We start from the raw sequence: 23,907 nt of genomic DNA, 5'->3' as shown, positions 1-23,907 counted from the left end.
AAAACACAAATGCCTGTGTTGTGCTGCAGCACAAGACAGAGGGGAAAAGACACTATGAGAAGTAAAGATGGACAAATAGAGAAGGCTGGAGCTACATAAACAATTACCAGTTATGGTGACTTGAGTCATGCTTCATCATATTTGATATTTTTATAAAAGATCAAGCTCCAAGGATTATACAGAAAAATAAGAATCTCAACATTACTTTTATAACCCTTGTATTTGAGAGGTGAACTGTAGAGATCTGAGCTAGAAGCTAGGCTAACAACAAGAAGAAAACTAATATTCTCCCCTATGTTATTTTAAAATAAAACTTAAGATTTTGAGCTGGTTTTTTTCAGTTAATAGTTTGTATGGTGAGAAGAGATTACAAGGAACTCAGATTTAGATAGATCCATTGGGAGGTTTATTTACAGAAGGATCAAATGAAGAGGGAAGGTACTTTTTAAAAGCACTAGTTAATGTAATTTGAAATGTGCTTAGTATGGAAACAGATGGCCATGGTTACAATTTTTTATGTGGGGCATTATTTCAGAAACTGTATTAAGCCTTCACTGAGAAGTATAGGATGAATGGGTTTTAGAAACATGGGGTAGGATTCAGCCGCCTAAACGTCAAGTGACATTTCATATGCCTTTGCATATTCTTTTGTCTTCTAGCTTCTTTTATGGAAGGTGGCAAGTCTCCCATAGGTCCTGTGTCCTAGGTCCTTGTAAATCTAGGGTTTATAAAATGTCTCTAGATTACTATGTTTAGGCAATGAGTCACTCCCAAACTTTGTTTACTACTCACTGTTCTCTTTGACCCTATGTAGTAATTGTTTTCACCTATGTGCTGTGCCTGTTACCTGATTAGGCAACAAAAACGTTTCAAACAGGAGAACAATGAATGATCAGTACAGATGTTTAGTGTGACGTTTCGTATTAATATTTGTCAACATTAAAAAATACCATATTGATAATTTCACAGTAATTTGAATGCTATCAAATAATGAATGATTTGATCTTATGAACTGTAGCAAACCCAAAGCACCTTTCATTTATATGAAGGTAAGGTATTTGAACAGCACTGACTGGACGCTGGGAGAATGGACTGCAGGATAGTGTGGAGTCTCAGTTGGTAAATGCTTGTTGCTGACCATTAAATTCTGTCATTAGTTTGCATTTATATTTAACTTGGCATGAATACAGATCTCTACGGTAGAATTAAATATATTTTGCAATATTGTGTATTTTTTTTCTTTGACTGATCTGCAGGCTCTCCCTTCGTAAAATGAAAAAACAGACCCCTGAAAAGCAAGTGCTGTTCCCAAATTCTTCACAATCAAAATCATATCCAGACACCCACAGAGCTTGGAAGTCCTTCATAAACAGACTTAGGGAAGGAAATCTTTATATAGTATTTCTCAAAGCATTCACTAAGTGTATCAACAAAGTTTGCTTTGGGCAAAACAATAAGTTAGACGTACCTGGCTGGTAGGGCTTTTTGCGTCCTCCAGAATTTTTCTACGTTACTGGGATTCGAATGTAAGCACTTTGAGGAATCTTCTCTGACAGCACAGGGGGCTTGTGGCATGGAGAGACAGCCTGATGGAGGGGAATCTATCTGCTTAATTTGCAGATGTGCTCCTGAGAACTGAATCTGCTGTGGCTAACTGTCTGTGACTGGTTTTTTTTTGTTTCCTCATCTTCAGATGGCACAACAAGAAACCCACCAGCCTCCAGAAGCTTTAACTCTTTGTAGTAGAACCAGACCAGAGTGAGAGTAGATGTCTGTTAGTTAAATTGTAAATTTCTGCAGTGTAGTGTACACTCCTTTATAGTTTAATTTTTTACACTGCTAAACCTGTCAAAAGCTCATGACCTTTTTTGGATATTTTTAAGTGCTATTGGAATATAAAAATGTAATCTAACATAATTTTTGAGTTCAAAGAGAAAAATAACTTCAATAGCTAGTAAAAGAAAACAACTCCTGCTGATTGGCGTACTACTGCTTTGCCTGGGAATGCTCGGCTGGAAGTAGGCAGTGACATTGAAACAGAGCAAAGGAAGTGACAAATGCATGCAACCCAGTGAGTGAGGACTAACTAAAAGTCCAATTCAAAGTCCACTCAAGTAATTAGGAATGTCCTTTCTTCTACTTCAGTGGCCTTCTGATCAGACCTTAAAAGACTAATAAAACTTTGCACCCTTGTGCAGCACTTTTCATCAGTTTCACAGCGCTTTTCTCCAACAAAAAATAATTAGACTCTGGGAAGTCCTCTGGGAACATATCCTTTCAACAGCTAGGAGTGCTGGGGCACAGAGGGTAAGCCACTTGCATAACACAGCACACCAAATAAACAGAAAAACCTGGAAAACAATTCACTCTTCATAGCTCCCTGCTTTTGTTTTCCTAGCCCTACTTCACCCACTCCTGAGTTACATCATCAGCTGCAAGGTATTTTAGAAATATCTCATCTTCCATTTGAAACTGCTGTGAGGATAGAATTAGAAAGAGTTTGAAATGGAATTTGATTAATACAGCAAAGCAAACAAACCAAATGTTTGCGAAAATTGTCCTGAGACATTGAATAACGGTAATGCAAGTAGGATGTGGTGACGTTTCTCATCTGAAATACAGCGGCTCTAAGCCACTGTGCCCTGTAGCATCCATATGGACCTGTTACTTCTGAAACAAAGATAGACTGTACTGAAGAGTGGAATGCTGAAGAACTTAACTTCCCCCAAAGTTAAGGGCATTCAGATCATATTTATTTCTATTTTTGGTAGCGCCTAGATGATACTTGACAGCTTCTTATCCAAGTGCTTGACATAGTCTGACCCTTGCTTGGGTTTGTGATCAAAGATCTACAAATGTTTAAGCTAAAAATCCACCCCCCAATTGTGTCTCATTTAATATTTTACATTAATTTTATTCTCCTTCTGCCAACTGACATGCCTTATCTTTAGAAAATCTTTTTCCAATTACTGTGGCTGAAAAGACAGAGAAACTAAAGTTTGTTGGCAACAGCATGTCAGCTTTGGATGAAAGCATGGTCTGTCCAAGCTGGTCTTCTGTAACTGTCAGTGACAAACTGCTTTGGAGGAGCTGCAGCAAGTAGTTTCAGAATAATGTATCTACAAGGCAGGAAAATCATGTTCAGAACTGTCCAGGTCATAGCAAGAACATCTAGGATTTGCATCCTGAATTTATTTGGCAGAGAACCCATGCGAAAATGAATAAATAGACTTTTCCTTCACCATTTCTATTTTAATAACATTGACATAGGTAGTATGTTTTCAGCAGATTGCTTACTGTTACGGAAATGCTTTGTTTCACTTGATTTTCTTCTTCTACAGTTAATTACTTAAAATAATATGTGGTTTACATCTTCACCCCAAATCATCCCAAATTGTACTGAGATATTTCCAGGATTTTCAGCATATTTTCTGCCAGTAGAACACAGTCATCTCTGAGCTGGAACATAGCTGGCTCCCCGTGGGTTGCAGTAATGCACTCCAGCTCAGCAGGGAAAGGCGGCCTTACTCATTTGTGCAGGGCTAGCCAGCCAGAATGCAAATATTCTGGATATTTAGCCAGGACCTGTGAGCTGAAACCTGTGAAAAAAATGGCACAGGGAGTCCAGCGTCCTACAGTCTTCAATTTTCTATCTCATCTAAAAACATCAGTAAACAGTATTTAACATGTGAGAGACAGCGCTTTATTCAGAGGTCTCGTTAAAAATAGCTGATTGAATCCAGCTGTGCTTTGCCAAATCCAGGGCAGACGCATTCCAGGGGACAGTGGCTACTGCATTTTGGAAGAGTGCGTGGTGCACAGGAAACATTACCCCTGTCATGGGCCGCCAGGTGGTCTTTAAAGGGAGCAGCATTCTTCAAGCCACTGGAAATTCATAAAAAAAGCCTTCTGATCATGAATGGACTGACATAATAGCACTGAAATCAAACAGGACCAATGCGCTGGACTGCAATTAAAGCTCTTAGATATATCCCTTAAAGCTCATGTGAGCTGAGCACGAGAGTCACGTGGTTATGACCATCGCAAAGGTCGGCTCTAAGGCTCAGTAATGCAATTATGCAAACAGATGCAGCTCCCATCCACGAAAATTGCTGATGCGTTAAGTGTGTGCCCTTGAGGCCTCCTGCTGAAGGCAGTGGCAAACATCCAGTTGATATAAACAGGATTAGCTGTTGCAGATCACATTGAATTGAGAGATGCTGCAAGGAACCTCATCTGAGAGTTTTTGCCCTTTGTAATTGAAACTTTTTGTTTTAGTTTGTTCCCACACTTCAGTTGACCCGCACCTGCTCGTGGCCAGAGCTTGCTGCCGTGGGGTTTGCTCCAGGAGCTCTGCCACCCTGCAGGTGGTGGGTAGCGGGGAGGAGGAGGAAGAAAAGTAGGGCAGGACAGTAGAGCAGGGAGGGCTTTCTTTTGCAACTGTAGCTTTGCAGATGTCTAGACAAAAAGAAAACAGTTGGCTGCCCTCTGGGAAGTGTGTAACCTTCCTGTGCTGCCTCACTGGAAATGATTTACATCTTCCTGGGGCAGGAATTCCCAGAATCACTCCTTTCACTTGGCCCACTTTCGAAGTGCCAGCCTGGGATGTTTGTTAAGGTAGTGACCACAGTCCGTAGCTAACGCTGAACATTTATTAAGGACAGGCTTGAGTTCCAGCTTTGCCTGCCTCTCTGCTCCATGGGGGCTGATTGTCTGCACTCCAGTCTAGCAGTAGTGCGGGTCTGCGTACCCTGGTAACATCTGCTTTGCCTAGCATGGAGTAAGCACAGCTTTCTGGGCCGTTTGTGAGTGGTATTTCTGATGAGGCTATGCCTTCACATTTGCCTAAACATCTATGACAGGCTGCCAAAAGGGGCAATCCTGCATCCTTCCCTTGCTCCCACTGCATGTTCTCACTGTCTCCTTGTGCAGGCCCTCACAATCATGTGGCTGTAAGGCAGATCAGAAAATGTGTATTTAAAACTGGATATATATATTTGCTCAGTTTAGTTTCAGCTTTTATATTGGCAGTTTATTTTGTCTGGCCAAGAGATGGGCTGGAATAAAAAGTTGCAGGTGAAGAGGGAGACAGGGTGGTAGTGGCCTTTTTGGGAGCAGCTAGCACTTAGGCTTAAATTGATTCTGACTGCAGTCGTCTGATAGAGGCTTATTCCTTTTGCAAAAGCGCTACCTCATTCTTTATTGCTGCAGTAATATTGTAGCAAATCCATACTCTAGAGTTTTCTTGACTCAGTAATGTGGTAAATGGTAGTAAGACAGCAAGGAGTGGAAATCAGATACTTTTTCTCCAAAAGTACTAATCATTGCTCTTCTGATTGAGTTTACTTCAGCTGATAACAATATAGGAATATTATATAGGTCATTAATTTTATGTGTATTTAATCCAGCTTCCATGAGCAAGCTTTGCACAATTATATGGGTGCATGTATTACATGGCGTGACTTCTACAGTATTGCTGCCTACAGTACTGCTGCAGGTTGGGATGTTACATTTTGTAAGAGACAGCATGCTGTTATGTAGCTCCTGGAACAGGTTGGAGAGGAGACTAATGTCCTGAATCACAGTTTGCTTTCTCATTGTCCTTAGGAGGCAGGAAGCAGCTATGGTTCTGTACTTGGTCCCTTGACAATTTACTGCACACTTAACACTTGCCTATATGCCTGCAGTATTGCCTAACTAGGAGGGGCAGGCTCTGATTTCTCCCCTCTAGTGACCAGTGACAGGACCCGAGGGAGTGGCAGGAAGATGTGCCAGGGGAGGTTTAGGCTGGATATTAGGAAAAGGCTCTTCACCCAGAGGGTGGTGGAGCACTGGAACAGGCTCCCCAGGGAGGCAGTCACGGCGCCAAGCCCGATGATATTCAACAAGCACTTGGACAACGCCCTCAGAGACATGGTGTGAATTTGGGTTGTCCTTGTGCAGGGACAGGAGTCAGACTTGATGATCCTTATGGGTCCCTTCCAACTCAGGACATTCTATGATTCTATGATAACTATATGAGTGGTCAACCTGCAGTGATCATTTCTGCATTGCTTTTACCAGCCCACCCCATCACTATTGACAGTTTTTATGTTGCTGAACTAGCCAGGCCAAGAGAGTCCCCAGAATCAAGGGCTTTAGTGCATACTGACATGTAAAACCTTTATGGATGAGAGGTGTTAGAGAAATACTTGTTGCTTAGCTCTGTATTGTTGGTTGTAAGAGAGTAGGATTGCCCTTATAAGAGATTACTTAGATCTGAAGTGTTAAAGACCCCTTTGAAAAAAGTTAGTTGTGACAGGTGTAGTTACTCTGCTAGCACCAGGCATTGTCCAGTGGTAATAGAGTATAAGATGTAAAAATAATGTGTTTGTGTTCAGTCTGACTTATGCAGACATAGGCTATAAAATAATGAGAACAGCTGTATCTAGTGATCTTTTCCATGAACCTATGAGTGATCTATAAATAAACATTTCTGAATATCCATGTTTTTGTTGAGAATGACTTTTGGAAGATAAATTCATAGTGTGGAAACCTGACTTTAACCTATGCCAGAAACACTAGGAAGTTTTGTTTGTTTGTTTGTTTGTTTTTCAGAAGAATAAAATTATGTAAGGTTTTAGTGAGTTTGTAGGGAGGATTAGCTTATTGCTCTTTCCATTTAAAAATTCAGAATCTTGATTTTTCTTTCATTGCCTATATTGTATTTAAAAAGAAACATAATAAAGCACTCAAAAATGCAGCATAAAAGAAGAAGCCTATATTGCACCACATTTTTTATTGTTTAATAGAACTAATAATTATGTAATTGAAATCATGCTCACTTGACATGCCTCTGTGGTTCAGTGCAGAGATTTATGGTTTGGCTTAAACTCCTGGGAAGAACACTGCATTTTGAGAACTAAAATTGATTTTGCACAATCTGCTGATGATCAACAAGGCTTAATGAATGACCGCCTCAAGGAACCTCATTACAGTAATTAGGATGGATGAGCAGGAGTGAAATGCAAAAAGAAGGAAGTATAGTTGCTGCTTGAATGTATCACTTACTGATATTTGACTCTAAAACTATCCAGAGCCAGCATGGGCTTGAAACCTCCAGGTTAGTTTGATGCCTTTTGGGAAAAAGAAGATACGTTTTTTATTTTGGTAGTAGTTACTCTCTAGCAGAACAATGCAGTTGTTTCATTCGTAGAGGTATGACTGTATCCAGGTCATAAATTGTGGGTGATTCCAATCTATTATTGTATATTTTTTTCATTTTTCATGGTAGTTCAGAGAAGTCATTGCCTTGAAGCTGTGAACTGCATGGTTGCTGAAGCCTTTTACTTATGTAGAATGTACTGGTTAGCTCCTTAGCAAAGGTGAGCATCTTCTGGTCAGCCTGGTTTCAGCTGTTCACATCACAAAACTTCTCTACAGCTGACACAGTATGGTGTTCATTTAAGAGAGACTCAGCAATAAAGTAGGTGGGAAGCAGCAGAAAACCAAAGTGGAGTGAAAATGAAAAATACAAAAACCTTGATAGGTTGAGGTACATTCTGAACGTCCTACCCATATGTTCAGTTTCAGGGATAGTGGATGTTCTCCAAATACCATCCTCTGTTCTTGCTTTCATTTAGCGTGATGCAATAGCACCCTGCAGTTCTTCAAAATAATGGAAAACGGGGAGACAGGTAGTGCTATCTGCCAGTGTCTCCTCTCTATTGTTTGAGTAAATGGCTGTTCTGATAGAACCTAGGCTTTTATTAGGACCTAGCTGTTTTTTCCTCTGCATGAGGATATGATTCTGTAGACATAAATAACAGCTGTGCAAGGGAAGATTAGGTCTGCGTTGGACCTTCACCTCTGTAGTCCATTTTGCATTTTATTTCTTGCTTTAGATTTTGGAAGCAAAACTGTAAAGTTCTTATAAAAAGCAATGTACGGTGGATGCCAAAATGGCAAATAGGGTTTTCTCCCCTCGTTTCCAATTTAGGATTTATTAAAATATGAATAATTTAGTGAACTCACATTCCGGAATTCTTTGGGGCTTTTCTTTTTTTTCCTAGAAGGAAAAATAAGGAAATGTGGCCTACGAATTACAAGTTATTTTATTTTCTTAAGCCAAGATCAATACCTTTGACATAGCTGATAGCAGATCTCATATACTAATGCCTGCAGTATATTGGCTGTAGGAGAGCTACTCTGGATTTACCGCTTTGACTTGGGTGAGAATTTGGTCTATTTGCTGGTAAAAAAAGCTGTTAGTCTTGAGGAAGTAATCTTTTCCCATGCTTGGAATATGCAGGTAATTTTCTCTGCTTTTTTTTTTTTTTTTTTGAAGTAGTACTGTTTTGATTATGCTTCTCCCAATGCATACATATTGAAGTGCACGCTAGCAGAAAATATGTATGCTCAGTGAAATATATGTTTAAAACCTTTAGAGGTAACTTCCTAATCTCCATACATTAGGAGATTTCAGGTATTAAATTTTAGATTATATTCTAACAGCATCCTGCTCTTGCTTTTTCATGAGGCTGATGTTCAGAATTTTGCAATTGTACTTTGGCTAAAACTTCGTCAAGCTGAATTCAGCACTGCATTTCCTGAGTTAAAACCTGGTGTTTATCCAAAGACTTGTTGCACTATTGCTTCTCTAGAGCTTAACCAGTAGAAGATGTTAAAATCTGAAGTGGAGTTTCCATAGTTCTGCAGGAAGCAGAGGCTGTGCAGCAGAGAAGAATTGAACTATAGCATTTTGATAACACCTGGTCTGGATGCTTGATCTTAGGCTGATGACCTGGTGGCAGTAGAACATGGCATTAACTGAGAAAGCTGCCAGTCATCTTGGTTAAAGATACAACTGTTCCCGCAAATTGCCTATCAATTTTCTAGCTTTCTAGAGCATTTTAGAGTAAAGGAATCTAAGCTTTATTCCCAGCCCTCCTTTGATTTATTTATAAGTCATTTAAATTCTCGGTGACTCAGTTTTTTCATGTGTTGTTTAAAATAATATTTGTTTGGTCTTCCTCATGGGGCTATTTTGAAGTTTATTTCATTAATGTTTATAAAGGACTTGGAGATCCTAGATGCCAGATGCCAAAGAAAAACAAAAGGTTGTTATTACCATTTGCTTGATTAAATATATATTTTTTTTTCTTTGACACTAGCCTTACAAATCGCTTCAGTCTTTCATATAATGAAATTTACCTCAAATAATGACTGTAATAACTGAACAATAATGAGGAATAGAAGGCATTGCTTCCCTCTGAAACCGCCATAATTTGCATAAACCACTCTGAGAGTCTGGTAAATTATATTCTGCTTGGTCAGTCCACAGAGAGATTAATACTGGTTTGTTTTTTGTAAAACATTAGAAAACTTAAACTTTAGGTCATCTGGGTGCGCGTGTGTTTTTATATCTTCGGAACATTAGTCTTCTTTACAAGTAGGCAATCCAACAAAATTAGAGTTTGACATTAGAAATCATGCTTTGTTTTCCTGCTGGGCTCTGAACAATTTTTGCTCGATCTTATTTAACTTTAAAATCAGGTTGGCAGCCTTTCCTTAGTGTAGTTGATTTGAACTTTTTGCCGAAGAATTAAGTTTTCATTCCCAAAAGACACTTCTTAATACTGCGGTAAATCAAGAGAAGAAACACGGGAACACATGAAAATTAGGTACTTAGTGTATAATGCATTCTTGCACCTTTATCACATTTATGTATGCAAACTGGGCATTTACATTTTTTAATTAAGTTGCCAACATGTGAGGCAATATGCCAGTTATGTCCACGTCCTCACCTGTGTTCTGCTGCTGCTAGTAGTCTGGTCCTATGTGTGTCAAAAATAAGTAATACTATTAACTATTTAGTATCACACAGCTGTTAAAATGCATTTACACAGCTTTTATAAGTGAGAGACAAGGTTAACTTCAGCATACTTCACTGAGAGCTGTTTCAGGGCCATTACTTCCCTTAGAGTCTGGTAAAGTGATGAAGATGGGTTGGAAAGCTGTTGCTGCATGACTGAAGTGGAGCTTTCAGGTCTAGAAAAGCTTCAGTGGGGTTCCTTCAAGTCTCAGCATTTGTTCCTTTCTTGAGACTGGTCCTCACCTCCTTACATGGCTGCCCAGTTCCATCATACCCTCCCCGTCCTGTGTGCTGTCTCAGCATACACACACATCTCATCATGATTTAACATGCTATCCAAAATCTGGGTGAGTGGCTTTGATTCTACAGCAAGCAGTGCACCTGCAGAATGGTGGATTCAGTCCAAATTTTGAATGTACAGGTGTCCCAGTTGTTAAATCCAACACGCTATTGAGCAGTGTCACTGTTTCTGCAAAGCAGGCAGGGGTTGTAAGACTGAACAACTTAAAATGAGGGGGAATGAACACTACTGAGAGAGGATGGCACTTCTGTGGCCCATATTACCCAAGGACATAAATTTCAGGCATAGATGATCACAGTCTCTCCGTTTGCACTTAAAATTGCTATGTTCACATGAATTTTGGGGGAAATGTCACGTAAAGGCCCACTGACAAGATCAGAACTTCACAAGGAGAGAAGAAAAATCTGACAATCTGCTGCTCCTCTATGTGAATTAGGGACTCTTCTGTTAATTTGTTTTGTTTTGTTTTTGTTTTGTTTTTTTTCCTACAGATACATGTGGCTCTTTTCTTTCTATTGCAGAAGCAGCCTGCTAAAGCAGATGTACCTGTTCAACTGTCAAGGTGTGGATCATGGGAGAACAACTGTTGAACAACAGCATCCTTGATCAATTTATTAATAGCCATGAGCAGTCATATGAAGAGTTTCTAAATACTTTCACTTATCTTTTGAAAGGTATGTAACTTCCCAAATGTCCCATTAGAAACTGCAGCCAGAAGGGAGGGTAAAAAGAGAAGCAGTAGTATTTAGTGTTGTTCTACTACTCATTTGCTTAATGACCTTAGGAAAATCCTTGTGATGGTTTTGTTTCTCCTATCAGCAGTGGGATCCCTAAAGACAACTTTCCTTAGCTTGATTCACAGGCTGCTAAGGTAGGTCTTCACAGATGTTTAGCCATGTTTTGCTCCCTTGCTTTAGGAAGATGGAGAGCATGCATTATTTGGAAGGGTAGGCTTTTCCTAAGAATATCCTGCATTGTTTTGCTAGAGAAGTTTCAATAAAAGAAGAAGAGCCTAAGGTCTTAATAGTGTGAGATGGCCTAAGATTAGGGGTGTGCAATTTGGATACTTTCACAGATTTACTAACACTGGCTCGCTGTGCTATGCTGTCGTGTGTGCCAAGGTAACAGATAACTTGGGTGAAGGCACATCAGGACATCAGATTAGGATATTACGCTGAAAAGGTCTTATGCTCTGCAGATGAAATAAAAGGTGGGGCTTGACTTTGACCTGAGCATTACAGAATTACAGGCAGTTCAGATCTGCATCCAAATCCTGTAGCTCAGTTTCATTTCTTTTGGCCATGTTAAGTCAGGTGCCGGAAAAATAAATGTGAGCTACATATCACTCACAGTTCTCTTTACTACAGCTTTGCACTAAAAATGACGTCCTCATCTTATTTCAGAAGCCCTGTATTTTTCAGTTACAGCACGTGACATGCTCCATTGATTGGCAGTCAGAAGTCTGTCCTGTCCTTGTTCTTCAGGCAGAACTAAGTGTCAGTCACAGGCACTGTGCAGAAAATCAGTGGGGGAGTAGAGGCTGCCATAGAAATAATCTTGTGGCAACCTTCTGTCTCCTCCCAGTAAAAAGCAGAAGAGAAAGGAGGCACTGGAGGATGAGATAAGAGGATTGAAAATTAGGTTCTGGTGTTCTGTATGTATGATTGATACACTGGCTATAGCTCCTATCTTAGAAGCATGATGTATATCATGATGCTACTTGCAAAAGCCTCAGCATGTATTTCAGTCATTTTCGTTGTCACTGTAGCATCTGCCACTAAAACTGTATGAAAGGTAGAGCTGTAGGTGAATCAAATGTTTAGAAATATAGTTTCCTATGCTGGTGTAAACGAAACAGCTCAGCTTGTTTTCCTCACACCTTCATTTTCCTACCATACCCAAAGGTGCTGGTTTGCATTATAAACCAACAACCTGCAAAAATTCCACTTAAAGCACAAAGTATTTTAGCATCAGAGTCATTTGGCTTTAAATTTTTTTCTTAAAAAAAGCAACTGTGATAGCTTAATAAGACTATCTGCTAATAGGTTCCAGAAATTTTCACTTTTATGTGTGACTGAGGGGATATATTTGTGGTTACTGTCAAATAAAATATGACCATTTTCAGATTACCTTTCTGAATTTGGCCTGATAGGGGTGTTGATCCACACGCTAAATCTTTGTACAGTGAGCATTAATATCAGAATTTGCAGTCCTGCTTAATTAGATATGGAGGTAGCTATTTGTATATGCAAATAGCCAAGCCCGTTCAGTCGTGGGTGTAAATATATAGGAGCTCTTTAAAAAAGATTCCTTGGAAAACATCACGATGTGATAGATTTTTGACTGTCATAACACTGGAAACAGAAGGCACAGATATAACTAATTTGATCCCACTGATTTCACAGGGCACCATATTTATATAAAGTGATTTTCACTTGGACATGAATTTATACTAGCTCTCTAGTTGGGTTTGCAAGGATATTTTCACCATGAGTTTCTACATTATTCTTGAAAGCATCTTATAAGAATCTGATTTCCTAACTGATGTTTAATTTTTCTTCATTACTTAAATGTACACACAGTTGTGCTGGCTTTGGCTGGGATAGTTTTCTAAAAGGACTGTCATGATCTAACCCCAGCCAGCTACTAAACACCGCACAGCTGCTCACTCACTCCCCCCTGCCCCACTCTGCCCCCACCCCATCAGACAGGGAAGAGAATTGTAAGGGTAAAAGTGAGAAAGCTCATGGGCTGAGATAAAAACAGTTGAATAGGTAAAGCAAAAGCTGTGTGTGTGAGCAAAGCAAAACAAGGAATTAATTCACTCCTTCCCTTCGGCAGGCAGGTGCTCATCCGTCTCCGGGAAAGCAGGGCTCCATCACGCCTAATGGTTACTGGGGAAGACAAACACCGTAACAGACACTGAATGTCCCTCACTTCCTTCTTCTTCCTCCAGCTTTATATGTGGAGCATGACGTCATATGACACGGAATATCCCTTGGGTCAGTTGGGGTCAGCTGTCCCAGCTGTGTCCCCTCCCAGCTTCTTGGACACTCCCAGCCCACTCGCTGGTGGGGTGGGGTGAGAGGCAGAAAAGGCCTTGGCTCTGTGTAAGCCCTGCTCGGCAGTAACTGAAACATCCCTGTATTATCACCACTGTTTCCAGCACAAATCCAAAACATCGCCCCATATTAGCTACTGTGAAGAAAATTATCCCAGCTGAAAGCAGCACAACTCCTAAGTGCAGAAAACGGGATTTATGGTTTGATAGTTGTCTTACATGTCAAAATCCACTTGATAGGCTTCATAATAAGAGAGGTATAATCTCACTCCTCTAGAAACCATAGCAACAAAATGCAAGTTAAAATATAAAATGGTGTTGCTTCTATTGTTTGTAATAATAAAGTAACATAAAATAATATCTCTATTGACCACTTTAATAAAGGATTAATTCTGAACACATCCAAAGTGGTTTTTTTTCATCAAAAGGATAACATTAACAAAATGAATAGAGAGGAGAAAGGGCTGGTGGAACCCATGGGGATATAATTTAGTACTAGAGCACAGGTCCAAAAAGATGAAATTCTTCATGCTCACTGCAAAGCTTTGTAGAAGTTTTCAGCATCTGGAAAAAATGACCACCTCTTGTCCAAATCCAAAGCAAAGATATTGGTAAGAGGAATAATTTTTTAGTCATTTACTTTAATACATTCATTTGTGCTGCACTCTAGAATCACTGAACCCCCTTATGCTTATACCAAGTTACATATTTAAGTTTGTTAGTTTGTTCTTTAAGCTTTAAGTATAAAAACAGTCTGATAATAAAACAGCTAACTGGCTTTTGCTTTGAGGTTGTACAACTCACTATGCTTTTTAAATCCAAAGAAATATCTTACATGTGATTTCTTGACTGTGCAGTTGAAGAAGCCTCAGAAGAGTTGGATTTACAAGGAATCAATGTCACAGATTTCTGTAGATGTGGTCAATGAGTGGTCTCTTCAGAACCTAACACTTCCTAGAACAACTTTGGACAAAATCTCATGAAAAGAGACCCAGTCCCCGTTTTTTTAAAAAAGTGCCACACAGGCAAGAAACTCTTTCATATCTTAGGAAGAGTGTTTGAAATCTGGTGGAGAGAAATATAATGTCCAAAATTAGAAGGCAGCATCTGCTCATTTTTCTAAACTCAGAGGAAGGTTGGGAAATTCACTGGAGCATAAAATATCTCCTTTGACCTTCTACAAAAAATACAGAAAAAAAAATGGTCCAAGCTTCAAACTTTTCACCTAGATTTTAAATTACTCCTCTCACACTTCTAAAAATATGGGATCCTGGATCAGTCAGAAGCATAGAGAAATGCTGCCATGAATAAAATTCTTATCCAAACCCAAGTTTAGATTAATATTTTTTCTATGGTCCTGGCCATTTGACCACTGGCATTAAATTCAGTCTGTTCCTGCTGTTTTGCTCTGTTTCACATAGCTCACACTGCCTGGCAGTGTGTTGAAATCTGAAGACTCTTGATCAGACCCATCTCTAAGCAAACTGAACCTTGGATATATACTTCATAGTTTCAGTGCTGTTTTGGTGCTTCTGTGCTGAGCAAGCTGCCAAGCAGAGGAAGTTGGAAAGTGGCTGGCCACTTCTCTGCTTCCAGGTGGCATGCAAGAGCCATATTCTGTGTTGTGATCAGATTAATTTAATTCCCCAGTGAAAGCTGAGCGATGTATTTAGTTCACAGTCCATTTGACAGTAGCTGTCTGCTTCCTTTTTTTGTTAACCACATTTAGGAAAAACAACTTTAAACTTCCTACGTAAGTGTCATTGGAGGTACTTCAGAAATGCGAATCTTAACAGTAGAAAGCATAGGAGAAAACTATATAAGAAATGACATTAAATTCACTTTAATTTTAAAAATGGACCAGTAGGACAATGCTAGCCCCAAGAGAAATTTGCAACCTTCTTCCTATGAGTGGATTTGCCAATAAAAGCAACTAGGCAGTTCAATAAAACTAATTAAATTAATCTGTCATCCCCAGGGAATTTAAACAGGGCATGAAATAGGGAAACAGCATCAATTCAGAGCTTTTATTGATGTGTTGTGCTGGATCATTGGAAAGAATTGTTTGGGAGAAAAAATTTGCAATTTTCTATTGATCATAAATTCAGTAACTATCTCTATGTAACCTCCATTCAATATAGTATAAAATCAAATAGCATACAGAACCCCTAAATGTAGAAAAAACTCCAGACATAGGGATGCAAACATAATGGATTATTTTTCAAATAATAATAGCTGATCTGTTTTATGGATATTTGTTGTCCTTAGATCTCAGTAGTATTTGCTATGCAAAGTACTTCATCTCCATTATGTAGACAGAAAAAAAGTAGGCAAAAAGAGGGGAAATGACTAGTGTTCGTTTACACAGTAGTTCGCTGGCAGCACCAGATAAGGACAGAGACACTTGGACTCCCAGAAACTTTGGCAGTCCTCGAACAATAGTACTTCGCTAATAGCAATTCTTTTTTCTTTTCTGTGGTGCCTTTATTACTAAACAGTTTCTAAAGATTGTTTCAGATTGAAAAAAAAAAGTATTTTAATTCTGTTGCATAAGGTAGATTTTATAAAATGTAGAAAAGAGATATATAGTAATTTTGCTGTTGATACTTTAATACAGATTCCATCCTATAGTGGCACATTGGCTATGGTTGAATTCTGTAGTACTATAAAAAGCAGTAACACAGGATGAACTTTTGCTCTAGCTCATCACCTTTCCTTGAAAAGCATTGAAGTGTGCTAAATGCAGCTGTTGGCTAAGTTTCATGTCATTGCAGTGGGGTCAGGAAGCACTGTTAGCACTCTTTTTCAGATGTGGAAATGACACAAAGCCAATAATGTCAGAGATCAGAGCCATATAGTGGTTCAACAGGACAACCAGAAACAGAAATCAAGTGACCTCACTTCCAATTTAGTGCTGTACTCTTTACAGAATTGTGTACTTTTCTGTGTCCAGTATAAAATCACATAGAAATGCCTAATTTTAAGAAGTAGGTATTTGCCTGTAAAAAAATCAGGCCTTTTTGAAGATGCCTTAATGTCTTAATTATAATATCCAAAATTGAGCATTTTTTAAACTCTTGGGCTCTCTGACATTTTAACTTGTTGCCACCTGCTGTTATCTTTTTATGATATTATCTGTTAAGAAAGAAATGCTTTGAACGGAGATGTCAGGTGCTTTTAATTATATGCAATTCACTTGTTTCTTACAGGGCTTATCTACTTATCTGTTAGTGCTGAATTCTTCTAGAATGCAAGTACACAGAAGGTTTTCAATATCAGTTCTGTCCTGATTTATTAGTATATCACCTGCTCTTTTCAAGTGCTCCCACCATATCTATTTCCTTGTCTGAGGATGAATTTAAGCACATTTGTGGTTGCTTTGACTGTAGAAAAGAAAAAAAACCCCAAGTATAACAAACACAGTGCTTATTTAAGTAATAAACTCAAATACATTCTTTTAGCTAAGCTTCAAAGCATAGCTCAGTGTAGCCAAGACTCAGAAACAAGTGTGGAGTTTCTGTACACTGAACTAGTATTCTGGCATTGGTTACTGTGTAATTTAAGGCTCTTCCTAAACCACCCCTCAAACACAATTTCTGAAATGTAACAGTATTTGCATACTTCAAAGAACAGTGTAGATTTTCTGATGCCATGGGAAGCAGGCCCACCTTTAACAACTTCTGGAAAAAGTCTTCCAGCTTTTATATCCTGATACACTGTCAAATTATAATTGCAAAATACTATCAGCTGTACTGCCTGTGCTTTACAAAGCTGGTTTTCCCCCACCACATAAACACTCTTTATTGTTAGAACTAGAAATCTGATCTAGTATGTTGGCATTGCTTGGTAGCGATAGATACCACTTGATCCCTTCTAGATAGTAAGAGGTGTAAGAGGTGTAGCTCCCTTAATAGGACTCTGCTTGTTAATATCAGCTGAGGATCTGCTCTAAGTTTTCTGTTGTAGTTTTCTGAAGTTTTTAAAGATTATCTATTGGAAGAAGCAGGATTTTTACTCACGGCAGGCTGCTGAAATGGTCAAGTGCACATATGCCTTGTTACTTAACTGACTGCATTACAGTATTCAAGTGGAGAAGGTATCTGGCAACAGCACTGTTGAACCGTGGAAGAATAATACATATTTTTAAATGATCAGCTGGGGTGAATGTGGTATAAACAGGAAATACTGCCCCTTTTCTAACACTGACACTATCTAGAGCACAACAGAGACATAGAGGTTGACACAGATAAACACTACCCAAAACCAGAACATATAGGTTCCATTAAGGAAAAAGGGAGAGATTCTGATACAGTAAAAGAACAGTTAAACTTTTGAAAATTAAGAGCTGAGTTAGTTTTGAAGAAGTATTGCTGTACATTAAGCTAATGCATGTGTGTGAGAGTGGCTGAAATACTTGAGAGTAACAGTCATTTGTCTTTCCCCGGAAGGAGTATGTACAAAGAAAAGTCCTTTCCTGTCTGGTTTTTAAATATACTACAGTAAGGGAAGTAACCAAAAATGGCAGTCAAAAGTAATAATTGGGACTTAAGAATTTACCCTTTTAAGTCAGAAATTGTCCCACTGTAGTTACTTGTCCCAGTCCATGGAATATGTGTTTATCCTAGCTGAGGACATGGTATAGTGAAATTTCATTAGGAAATTGGCATTACTGAGAAACGAATCAAACCCATATTACTGATTATAGTAAAAGCTGACCATTTTTGAAGGGAAAAAAAAAGGTAAACAATACTTTTTGCTGATTACTTGTCATTTAATCAGGGTAGGACATGAGGGGAGAAGGCTGCACCAGCTGAATCTCTGTTCTGGTGTAAAGAGGAAAGAATTCCATAGGCATAAGTGAGTTACACTGGGGAAGCATTGCAGTGAAGGAAAGGGGATTCAGCAGCAAAAATGCCCTTGTTAATTGGAGTTGAAGTAGAAGCAGGACACCACGATGTTTGACATATTGGACTTTCAAGATGTGGTACAAATATTAATTTGCATATTTAGCTATTATTTTCTCTGCTATATAGATTAAGTTACTTTGACAGAAGAGTAGTTCTTGTTCCATGCTACTGTGAGATCACTGTCATTGAAATTAGTGAGGGTTTTGGTCGAGTAAGACTGGAATGGGGCTTTAGGAATTCAGATACCTAGGGGACAGATATTCAGATGCTGAGGGTTGGCAGATATGATATAGTATCTACGGAACATCCACTGCCTTTCTGGGTGGCACTAAGGGGTTAGGCAGGATCCCCTACGACTCTTAAAACAGCAATACATAACAAAGTTTAGGTGCCTGAATAGCACCTGGATTGTTCTTACTTACGGACAGGCATATAGGATCCTAATACTGAAATCCTCCAGGTACTTGCTTGGGCTTTTTGTCATGAAAAGTTGGACAAACTGCATTGATTTACAGAGATTTATGCATTTAGATACATGGAAACAGGACGATAGCTCGAGAATGTAAATCGGAGCAGGATGATATACAAGCAGAGGGAGGCTGCAAGGTTTGAATGGCTTACTGCAGAAAATCTGGGAGCTGCTTTGATTGAATTATCAAAAATAAATAGAAGGCTTTAAAAATTATCTTCCCAACAAATTGGGGTTTTGGCCCTGAAATTTGTTTCTTCCCTCTTACAGCATGGCATTTAGGGTAAATGAACAACACCATCCAATGGTTTTCAGAGTTGCAAATAGGTAAATAAAAGTACTTCTACTGTATGTTACGGTCTTTTGAACATCTCAAAGTGATATTTTATGGACGCATTTCAGTGACAGGGTTTGTTCTTGTTTTAAAATGTGGCTGTTTGATGACAGTGTGTTTGAAGAATGGAGCTAGTGAATGAACATGAAATTTATACTTGTGACCTCTGTGCAAGACAGTTATCATGCTACTGGGAGTAAAATTATTTTTTGTTCAGGAGTCCTGCACAAAGTCATTGTATTATTTGAACCCCATGTTTTCCATTGAAGCATAACTTGGAAGGGATTTAAGCGATTCACAGGCCTTCTGCTGGCCCTCAGTCCAGCATTTTGAGGACAAAGTAGTTTGGATCTTACAATAGCAGCTTTGCTGTTTTTTTTTTTTGTTTGTTTGTTTGTTTTAAGTTAAAGGGGCCTGTTTCTCATTCTCACCCAATTTTTGTTTTTGGAATGAATTCATGGAATTGAAAGAAGGTGGGGAATACCTGGTAGTTTTTATTGTTTTGTCCAGTGTATTATCCCAAGCCAGGTTTTCTACAGTATGTTATTGATTGCTGCATCTGGTCTGGCTTTGAAATGTTTCAAACCACGAGACTTTTATCATTCTTCTGGGGCTACTATTTTATCTAACAGATTCCACTGACAGGGATTGTCTCCCGATAATCCTGGTAGCTCTCTTCTCTGGCTTTGTGATAAGTGACCCCATTATACTTTGAAATATGTGGGTGATCAGTGGACATTTTCAAAAGATTCCCTTCCAAATTGGAACACAAAGAGAATTTTAAACAATATAGAGGATAGATAGTGGGAAAGAAAAAAAAATTATCAAGCTGGATATACTTTCTGATAGAAATAAGATTCTGATGCCTGCAACATACTTCTCAGTGACACACAGTTATGATGGATACTACTCTTGAGAGACTCAGATTTACTTTTCTAGAGACCTAAGCTGGCTTGTTATTTCATTGTTAAGGTACTGACAGTGGAATTTCCAAAAAGCAAGACTGAAAAACTGTCTTCAGGGTGAATATGTGAATCTTTTCATCATTTCAGCCTTCTTCTTCTGTTACTTTTTGTTTTGTTTGTATCACTTATTTTGGACTTTTGTCACATGTTGTAAAGGCCAGTGTTGTACATCTGGGCCTTGGCAGATTTAGAACTGTGACTGTGAATAATGAGTCAATTCTCATTTAGTCAGGTGGAAGGCAGGGTGATCCTCTTGCTGGCTTGAATGTAATCCTTCCTCTTTCCCTTTCTCTTTCAGAAGTAAGGACAGACATAATTGAAATTCAGAACACCATCAAAGGCTGTGATATTTCTTTGCAGATTTTTGTTTCTTTAAATGTAGACCAATTTATGTGTGTTGTTTTTAATAATATTTTTTAAGATGATGACTGTTACTACTTCAAGAGAGCCGGTTATGTGATGCATGCATTGAGAAACTATAGGTATCAGTAGTTACTTTGAACATCTGAAGGTGGATCTGAGTGGCCCTGAGGGACTGTGCTTGAGGCTAGCTACGTGATGTTTGAGTCACCTCCTCCCCTCCAATTTATGTGGCATAGCGTCATTATGCACATGGTTGCATAGCTGATATTCTGTCCACAGCATGCATTTCACAACTGCTTTGGGTTGTTTAGACTTTTTCCTTTTGAATTCTTCTTCACTTGCAGTCATGGATTTAGTATCATATTGCAGTTGTGAATGTTTAATCAAATGTAGTGTTTAATATTCTAGAACCCAATAACTGTGCAGTGGTCTTTACCAGAAAAAAGTTTCTGACAGCAGTTTATGACAGATATCGTAGGAAAAGGCATAGTGCTTCTAGCTGTAGTCTGGGATTGGTAAATGTCACAAAAATACTATGAATGCACTTGATTTCTTATTACCTCATTTAATCTTTCTAGCTTTTTAACTGTGACAGTAGCTCAGCTGTGCAGAAAATATATAACCTAATAAAATAAGTTTGTCAGCTCGTGTGTACTGTATAATTTTAACTGTCCAACTCTGTGTCATAGGTCTTTTGATGCTAAAAGTGATATTATTTTTATTTGGAGAATTCAGAACCTGTATTTTGGAGAAGGATGATGTGATTTATGTCCCAGAAGAACAACCATAGTTGTATCCAAGATAGGCACAGGCTTATGTAGGAATATCATGTTTATTCAGAGCCTTTTGGGTGTATGAATTATGTAGCTGCTCATTCCAGTTGATGATGCCTTTTGTCTCTCTGTTGATCTGGCTGAGAAAAGTGTATGCCTTCCAGAAGCTTCTTCTCACTTCTCATACATAAAGTCTCCTGATGTGCACAGGGAAGAATCTGGGTCCTCAGTCCCTGTTGTTACTCTATAGGTGTGCACATGTTTGGCTGCATAATTTGCTGATACACACATACCCTAAAATACATTAATATCCTCTTGTGGCTTGTCAGTCTTTAATATCAAACTTGTCAGTTCTTAGTATAGAACAGGAATTCTGTCCTGTTTTACCACTACAGTAACAAAAGATTGAAGCTTTCTGAGCTAGTCATCTAGTTCTTCCTATAATGTAGGGTGACAGTAAAAGTATCTTCAAATAGTGGGTGACCATTTTACCTGAAGAGAATTTAAAAGATGGTTTCTTGTGTGCCATTGCTTCATTTCCATGGCTTGAAAAATAGAGTGTGTAGGAAGAAGAGATAACCCATATGTACTGCTGTTTCCAAATATTGTTTTAGGAAAGTACTTGCTAAAAAAGCAGGGAGAAGCCAGATGCCATATCAAGAGATCTGGGATTTAGGAATTATTCAAAAGACCCATCTGTGATCTGAGCATTAAAATCTGTTCGCTAGATTGCTCTGGTCTGGTGCAATTTACTTTCTATGAACCTTGTCTTTTATGAGCGTGAACTTCAGGTTATGCCCAGGCTGCCATCCCTTTCTGTATGTCATAGTAACTGGAGCGCAGAACTGTCCCTGGGCATTAATAACTATTTGGTGGATGGCTGAATGCAGTAACCCCAAAGGCATCATTAAAACTCTCCACAAGAATTACTTCAATGCCTGTAACATATAATTATGCTTTAGAGATGCACTGCAGTGTTTCTTATTGTTACAAAGTAGATTTTTCAAACTAAACCCAAGAAACTCTGTTAAATGAGCATTTATTTTTCATTAAGAACATGTGGTGTGAAGTTAATTTGAATTGATTGTCCTATAGCTGTTCCATATTTGATAATGAGACTTTCATAATAAAAAGTCCTGCGTTTTTACTTTGGCCATGACATGTAAGTATATTTTTTGCCATGTTGTAGGGAAAAATTATTCAGCATGGGTTCGGAAATCCATACTTCCATGTGCATGCTTGTCCTCATCTGTAATCAGTTCCTAGATCCAGTCTGTACTGTTGAGATTTAATTTGATCACATTTGGTCACTTAGCTGTATCTTAATTCTGCTGTTCTTCGGCTGTTCTGTGGCTGTTCCATGCCCCATAGACCCAGGTGGTAGGGCAGTCAGAAGCTCTAATAGTTTTCTTAACTTTGCTCCTGTTGTCCAAGGAGTTGTTAAAGGTTGGAAAGACATTACAAGCTGTCATTGAAAGACTCAGTTATGCTTCTGAATACTTTCCTATTTCCACTGAGGGCCAAATTAACCACAATTGATGTATAAAATAAACACGAGAGAAGTTATTCCAATCTTCTGTCAGTGTACTGGCAAAACATTTTTCTAGCCTGTCTTTCAAGACCAAAGGAATCCCCTAAGGGAACAAACCCTGCTTGAACATCTGTATTTATTTAATCTTTAATCTGAGGACCTGAACTTCTGGCAGTTAAATATCACTGGTGTACTGCTGTTTGTTAGTCTGATCCCAGTAAAAAAATATTTACTCACAAAATTTTCCCACCCAGTCAGTTTGCTGATATAGGGAGGAAACTGAATCGGTAACAGGCCAAGTCAAGAGCATACTATAGTTGTTAAACACTGAAAACACTAGTGCCTAAAGAAAACAGCTTAGATGAGGTGTTTTACTAACTAAAGATACCAGGGCTAGGTTATAGGACCTGTCAGTGCATCTCATCACATGGTCCTGGACTGGTGGAGATTCTGGCAGTGGTGCCCATGGACACCTGAGAGCTCTGTGGGTGCTGGCCCTGGGCAGACTCACAGCCAGTATCAGTATCAGCTCTGACAAGAACTGCCAAGGCTTACTTCTACTCTAGACAACATGGGCATTTGCTCTAATGGTTGTGAGGTTCACACACAGGGCACATGTTTGGTTTCATAGTCAGTATAAACAGGGTGATACCAAAGTATTGAGGTAGAAAATACAAGAACTCCTCCATTTTTGGACCAGAGCATTACTGTACTACGTTCAAAATCAGAGTCCTTTCTTGTGCTTGATAAGAAGGTACACCATAGGTTGGTATGTGAAGGAATATGTGAACTGGAAGTGCTTAAGTGATCAAGTGATTTTGTGAGCACAGATCTCACGTAAGCATCGTTGCTGGACTTTTAAAACTAGACATGTAAGTGTTGGGAGTGTGCTGGGGAATGAGCGGGGTTCTGGTTTTAATTCTGAAAATGTACATCTAAAATAGCTCTACAGTGCTATGCAGTTGCTATGGGGTTTATAGTAGTTTCGCAAAGAGACTCTTCATATGTGCAGGTGTTTGCAGTGCCACATGAAGGCATGTGCGCAAATGTTATATGCCATTTTGTGCGGCATTCAGAGAGCATTTAAACAAAGTTTTAAAATAAAAACTAAGCTGTAACCTTACTTACTGTCTTGCTTTTTTGGGTATTTTGAGCTCTCAGGTTATTTTATCAAGCTTTCAGTATATTGCATAAGCTTTTGAGACAATGAATTCTTCAGTATTGAGGGACAGGTGATGCTCCATGCACTTGAAGTTCAAACTACATATTCAGTTTTATGGTAAAGATTGCAAAATATGTGTATATGTTGCACATGGAATCTCTGAGCATGAGAGGAGGAGTGAATGCGTA

At 38.8% G+C, this 23,907-nt stretch overlaps 1 protein-coding gene across 8 annotated transcripts in view; it reads left to right on the top strand.

The window, feature by feature from the left end:
* The window catches only part of IFTAP (intraflagellar transport associated protein), a 56,295-nt gene that overhangs the window by 2,260 nt on the left and 30,128 nt on the right, over positions 1 to 23,907 (top strand). For all 8 annotated transcript variants that reach the window (XM_064452323.1, XM_064452318.1, XM_064452322.1 and 5 more), the window contains one exon: positions 10,676 to 10,828. In XM_064452323.1, the coding sequence (XP_064308393.1) occupies positions 10,726 to 10,828 (103 nt within the window). In that variant the 5' untranslated portion in view covers positions 10,676 to 10,725. The remainder of the gene's footprint in view (positions 1 to 10,675; positions 10,829 to 23,907) is intronic.

This window comes from Phalacrocorax carbo, chromosome 5 (assembly GCF_963921805.1).
Source record: "Phalacrocorax carbo chromosome 5, bPhaCar2.1, whole genome shotgun sequence".
Lineage (NCBI taxonomy): Eukaryota > Metazoa > Chordata > Aves > Suliformes > Phalacrocoracidae > Phalacrocorax > Phalacrocorax carbo.
This window is presented reverse-complemented; position numbering and strand designations above follow the sequence as displayed.